The sequence below is a fragment of the Heptranchias perlo genome, chromosome 5, assembly GCF_035084215.1.
Source record: "Heptranchias perlo isolate sHepPer1 chromosome 5, sHepPer1.hap1, whole genome shotgun sequence".
In the NCBI taxonomy this organism is placed as follows: Eukaryota; Metazoa; Chordata; class Chondrichthyes; order Hexanchiformes; family Hexanchidae; genus Heptranchias; species Heptranchias perlo.
In genome coordinates this window covers 74,031,197-74,037,927 of record NC_090329.1, presented here as the reverse complement: position 1 = coordinate 74,037,927, position 6,731 = coordinate 74,031,197, and the positions used below count along the sequence as shown (strand labels likewise).

Genomic DNA, 6,731 nt, shown 5'->3' with positions numbered 1-6,731 from the left:
TGTAAACAAACTGAAGTTCACATATAAGCCTATAAATAAAGCCAGTGAATAAATATTATGTGAAGCTTTGATAGTTTACAGCCTAAAAACTAATTTCTTGGCATTGTTTGTTCTATATGTAGCTACATAATAGTGTTAAATAAATGTAACAAGTATTTAAATCTGCATTATAGAGTATACTCAATAGTTAATTATGAAATACATTTTATGAAATTCATGAATTCATGTTTCTTCACAAGCAGAATATACATCCTAATCTGTAATTCTTCGTATTTTCAAACCACGAGTTTAAAATATATCTTTTAAATTGGATATTACTGAGATGATTGGAAGCATGGAGTGTGCTTCAATCTTCTTGATAGTCATACATGGCATTTTGTTTTTTTCAGAGACGTTTGATTACTGTTATTCCATACAGAACTGCTTTTATGGCAGGGCATAGTTAAAACTTTTGGGGGGTTTTCTGACCCAAAAGTAATTCATGTTTTGATTAGGTATACTACTTAGAACCTGGGACTTTATTAATGGGTATGATTCACCTGTTTACTGGAGTAACTCAGTGAGGCAATTTGTTTTTTTTTTAGTTTATTCATTTCTCTTCCCGTTAAGTCAGTTTCAGAGTGCAACAGAAATCTTTTAGTAACCACAAACAATACTGAATATTATTTCATCCTGCTCATGGGGAGTTGATAGTATTGTACACCAACATGGTTTTCTGCCAGCCGAAATGTCTTTGGTTTATGATTTGTGTGCTGTCTGTCTGCGCAATCTGTTGTTCATCAGTGTAGCTCCCGATACCCACAGCCATTCAGGCATGTACTGGGCAAATAAAAACTGCAAAAGAAAGAAAGTTACATAAAAATAATTTCACACAATCAATAATCCTTTTTAATTTCATACAACAGATTCCTTTCACTTAAAGATGTTTTGTACCTCTGTAGCAAAACGCTTTCTAGCTGCCTAATAAAGTTAGTTGTATTAATAAACTGACTCCTAAGTGCAAAAGCTTAAGATCGTTAAGGAAAATAATTTCATATTTTTGAAAGAAAATGTAGCATTGACTATGAACGTGAATAATTATCATCATGAGTGGTCTGCGTAAGGCATGTTCTGGCTCAATTCTCCCTTTTCCAAATCATTGTGTCTTGTGCTTCCCTCTTCAATTCTCCATACTATTGCCCATTCTTCATGTGGTCCAGGAGCAACCTTCTTTTCCTCCCTCTTCATCTTTTGCCATCCATCCTTCCTTGCATCTAACACCTCTTCCAACATCCCATCCCCTCTCAGCCCAATTCAATTCATTTGACTTTTTCTGATGACATCAGCCAATGTTCTTCTTGTATCATTGCTAATATCTTCTCATTACTTTTCTTATCTATCCACTTTCCTCAGCGTCCATGTCTCAGCACCACTCTCTATATCAAACTCTTTGCTAATCTTTTCTCCAGATCTCTATGCAGTTGTCCAGTCAATATCCTCTTACTTCTATTAAATGCAACTTTTCCCATTGTAATCCTAGCTCTCACCTTCTTGGCACATCTGCCATCTTCAGATATACTTCCCAGATATTTAAATTGTCTCATCTGATCCAACTGTTTGTTTATTAAAATGCTAACACTTACACCTGCATTCCTAGAAACATTCATAACTTTGGTTTTACTCACATTGATCTTCATTCCATAATCCATTGTTGCAGCATTCAGCCTATCTATTAACAACTGTAGTACTTGTTACCAAGGATTTGACATCAGCACATCTGATATCCTTCACTACCTGGCTGCTTTCTTTTGATGAGATAAATAAATAATCTGATTTTTTTTTGATGGTAGTGGTTGAAGGGAGGATATTGGCCAGGGCCTTAGAAAAACTGCCTTCTCTTTAACACCCACCTAAACTATCATATAGGGCCTTGGTTTAGCATTTTACCTCAGCACCTCTTTACCAGACAGCACCTCTGACAATGCAGCACTTTCTTAGTAGTGCATTACAGTATCAATCTAGGCTGTATACTTCAGGTCTTAGTGTGGCTCAGATCCATAGCCTTCTGACCTAGAGATGAGAGTACGACCAATTGCCACATAAAGAATGGCTCCTCAGAGGGCTGCTTAGTCCGGGGAACTTTGCCCCAGAATGAGTCACTGCCTTCAGAAAAGCAGGAGATGGCTATCATCACTCTGGCTAAAAACATTTATGTGATGTAAGAAGCGAGAGTGCTACCACTGCGTTAAGGTGTCATTCTCATTCCAGAAACTTGAGCACATAGTGTAGGGTGATGCTGCAGTTGAATACTAAGGGAGTACTGCATTGTCTTTTGGATGAGACACTAAACAGAGGCCCTTTCTGACTTCTCAGGTGGACGTAAAAGATCCCAGGGCACTATTCAAAAAAGAGCAGGGGAGTTCACTGGAGCCCTGGCCAACATTTATCCTTCAACCAGAATTTAAATTCTACTTTAGAGGAATAGAACTGAAAAGCAGAGAAGTTATGTTAAACATGTATAGAACCTTGGTTAGACCACACTTGGAGTACTGTGCACAATTCTGGTGTCCATATAATAAAAAGGATATGGAGGCACTGAAGAAGGTGCCAAAAGGATTTACAAGGATGATAGGAGAACTAAGAGGTTATAGCTATCAGGTAAGATTGAACAGACTGGGGCTCTTTTCTCTAGAAAAGAGAAGGCTGAGGGGTGATCTGATAGCAGTCTTTAACATTATGAAAGGTTTGATAAGGTAGAGGTAGAGTAGAAGTTTCCACTTGTGGGGGAGACCAGAACTAGGGGCCATAAATATAAGATAGTCACTCATAAATCCAATAGGGAATTCAGGATCCACTGATAAGGTTAGATGAAGAGGGTGGGAGGAGGCTCATGTGGAGCATAAACACCGACATGGAGCAGTTGGGCTGAATGGCCTGTTTCTGTGCTGTACATTCCATGTAACCAACATCACCAAAATAGATTATCTGTTCATTTCATTTATATCTGTTTGTTGGACCTTGCTGTGCACAAATTGGCTGCAGTGTTTCTCCACATTGTAACAGTGACTATACTTCAAAAGTATTTCATTGGCTGTTAAACACTTCAGGATGTGCTGAGGTTGTGAAAGGCACTATATAAATTCAAATCCTTTCTTTCTACTCTTTCTAATGTCATTTTCGAATCTCAACAATTCCAACACTCCGCACTCTAATCACCTGTATTGAATGCATCCAGTAACCTGGAGTCCTGGTGGATATTCCAAGGGTTGAAATTGCATGGCGTGCATAAACATTAGCTGATGGTGCTAGCCAGGAGTAGACGAGAAGACCATCACTGTGTGTAGCTGTGTTGGTTGTTATGTAAAATGGCAACAAGCTCTGAACAAAGATTCCCTTGGATGCATATTCACAGTGCAAAGCTCTGCTAAAATGGTCCAAATAAGTCTGAAAAACAACAAAGTTACATCTCAAAATGCAAAATACATAATTCCTGAAAAAAAGACTTCTCCCTAATAATTTATAAGAGTGAGCCTTATTGTCAACCTTGACCTTCTGCCAGCACTATTTTTTCCCTACTAAGGGTGACTAGAGCTATAAACTGCTAGAAATTATAGTGCTTCTACTAATTCTAGGGGTGTCATCATGACTTTTAATGAAAAACAGTTAATTTTGCAGCTGTTAGTTCAGCAAGTGAGTCTTCTCCCACCCATCCCTGCCATAAAGTTGCTGTGATGGTTTGTCAGATATTTGCACCAGGTTTGTTGCCTGCATTCTTAGCTAGGCAGCAATGTAGGCCCTGGGAGGCTAATTGCAAAGGGAAAATATTTTTTTAAAAAAGGAAAGATAATTTGCAATTAACATTCACCCTCATTAAAAATACGTAATTCTGTGGGTGACACAGACCCACAGAACAGCCGAAATAGCTCATCAATGACTATAGCATTCCTTGTGCAAAATCCCAATATAATTAAACAATTAGGACTTATAACTGATGTTATATTCATTTATATGGAGAGCATACATACAATTTTAGGTATAACATCTAGAGTTAAAATTTCAGAAGGGCTATCAACATGGCAGTTTTTATACTACATCGTTCTGGAGCTTCCTGAAGTAATGTACTCTTCTGATGGCACACTAACACAGTTATAGGGCAAATCATAATTGCAGAAGTCATTAGAGGTTACCTTAGTGCTTGAATATGCGGTCATTTGTGGTGTGGGCTTACAGCAAGACCCTGACGAAATGTTAACAATAGCTCCCTTCTTCCTCTGTACCATTCCTGGTAACACAATGTGGACCATCATGTTGGTTGCAGCAATATTTACATTTATGAGATCCCAGAGTTTGTCCTCAGATACGTTTAAGAAAAACTGTGGCTGCTCAAAGGGCACATCCATACTATTCACCAGAATGCCTATTTCCTTATCCTTCAAAGCTTCTCTGATTGGCTGGTAAATCTCCCGTCCTCTAGTAAAGTCAGCTTCTATAATAATGGTTTCAACATTAAACATCTCTGTAATGGCTGTGGCTGTGGCTTCCAGCTTGCTTCGGTCATGGCTAATGAGAATCAGATCAATGCCTTGGCTCGCCAACTCCTCGGCATAGGCCTTACCAATCCCATCTGCTCCACCTAAGGAAACAATGATAAATCTATCACTATCAAAATGATTTTAGTTACCATACAATAGAGACTGAAATCATCAAGGTTTAACTCAGTGTTACCCATTAACATGTGAACAGCAAAGTACGAATGCTTCTAAAACCTTTCCACAAAACTTACTTAAAGTGTCCAGAGACTACCCATGACAAAAATACGGCTTGTGGCTTCGCTCAATACAATGAAAGTCTCAGGACTTTTACTGTACAATGATTTCTTTAAAGTTTAGTACAGGTACTGGGTTCCACAAAAGCAGAGTACAGCTCAAAATATTCCGGAAATGTGTTCCAATTTGTGCTGTTTCCGTGGTAAGCAAATAACGTTATTTATCACATCACAACAGTGGTATTACTCTGGTTGTAGATGCCTTAAGTTGTTCAAAACACTGCTGGTATAAACTTTGTCTACAGTGTAAAATAAAACAAACTTAATTAGCAATTTTGGCAAATGCATTGGAAGTGCACAACATACTCTAAATGCTTTGTGGATGAGTCAAAGTTGTTTTATACAACTCACTTATGCTGGCCATGCAAGTGCTCCCCCCGTTGCACCAAAGTTTACTATTCATTTGATCTGTTTTATAACACTTGATGAAAAGAATTCTCTAGGAATACTTTAACATTTCAACATACAAGCTCCCTCAATAACTCAGTGTATAAATAAGCCAAATCAATGAAGAAGGTCCCAGATTTCATCCCTTATTCATTCTACGTTAATAGACCTTAGCCAGACCAATGATGGGGTGTGCAATTGGTTTCAATGTCACTAAGCCGGGGCGGGGCGGGACGGGGCGGGCGAAAGGGAATAAATTCATGACCACAGGTTTCGATAGACAGTATGTACTGCAGTAATATGAAAACATAACAAAAATAGATAATGAATAGCCACAATATTAAATTTAGCTCACTACCTGGCAACAGAGCCAGAGCATGTGTAAAATGCTCATAAATGTCCTTAACAGACAATTGCATTTGTTCAGTCTAAGCGACCGCAAACAAGAGGATGAGTATTCTTTCACCAAACATGAATGGGCCTACACCAGTAAAATATCAAACTTCCACAACTTTCTATGAAATTCGTAACTTGCCAAGTTTGGTTACTGATCTACAAAATCGGGTTTGTCTGCACAAGGATTCACAAGTTTAAGAAATTAAGGGAACGCATAAGAAATGACAACATAATCGCGTCTGCCATTAACATTTTCTTTTTTGAAAAAAATATTAAAATGAAGAAAGTAACCCAAAGCTCACATTGTAAGATGGCACAATGCTGCTGATGTACTGAGCCCGCAGCAGCAAGTACATTACTGTTATAGAGGGGTTTGCAGGCTGCATCTAACTTCATCAATAAAATGACATTCACAAATACAAAAAAGCGAGAATTTCTGAAAAAAATAAACTGGATATCTATTAGGTCAACAACAAACCTAGCTTTTTTTTATTTTCAACCAATACATCCAGTGGGCTAATCAGCAATGCCGACCATAGATAGGACCATTTAAAAGGACACTGTTTCCAGGCAAAAATATATGGCAAGAAAAAAAAGCCAAAAAAGCGCAAGGTAAATCTTGCAAGCTCCCACACCACTGACAGCATAGGGTCTCACAAAATGTACCCACGTTTCTATGCTGTCTATATCACCTGAAATTGAGGTAATAATGATGTATGTCAATCTAAGTTACATCACTAAATCAAGTGTCTGTAAATAAAAAAAAAGTTTGCTTTGTCATAAAGATGTTACAAATCTGCATTTCAAATCTGCCTGTAAGCAAAATTCACCCTTTACTATTGCTTTTTAATAGAAGATTAAAAACATATAATGTATATTTTTTAAAAATCTTACACAGTTAAATCTGGTCATATTTCTGCAGTTATGGGTCGCAAAATTCCTCCGGTTTTCTGGCACAGAAATTATGCAGTATGAGTGGGTGGAGGAATACCTCCTTTGTCTCTGCCTCTTTCTGATTCCACTGCAGAATTCCATATGCCTTCCACCTGCCGATCTGATATCACTGTAAGAGGAAGGATTGGTAGGATCCCACCAATTCCACCTACCTTGTGGCCAACTAATCCTGTAAGCTTGCATGATGCAG

The 6,731-nt window shown here is 38.0% G+C and overlaps 1 protein-coding gene across 3 annotated transcripts in view; it reads right to left on the bottom strand.

Annotated features, from left to right (window-relative positions):
• Window positions 1-457: 457 nt before the first annotated feature.
• hsdl1 (hydroxysteroid dehydrogenase like 1) overlaps window positions 458-6,731 on the bottom strand; it is a 73,123-nt gene continuing 66,849 nt past the window's right edge. For all 3 annotated transcript variants that reach the window (XM_067984660.1, XM_067984659.1, XM_067984661.1), the window contains 3 exons: window positions 4,167-4,612; window positions 3,196-3,423; window positions 458-834 (listed from right to left, as the gene is read on the bottom strand). In XM_067984660.1, the coding sequence (XP_067840761.1) occupies window positions 739-834; window positions 3,196-3,423; window positions 4,167-4,612 (770 nt within the window). In that variant the 3' untranslated portion in view covers window positions 458-738. The remainder of the gene's footprint in view (window positions 835-3,195; window positions 3,424-4,166; window positions 4,613-6,731) is intronic.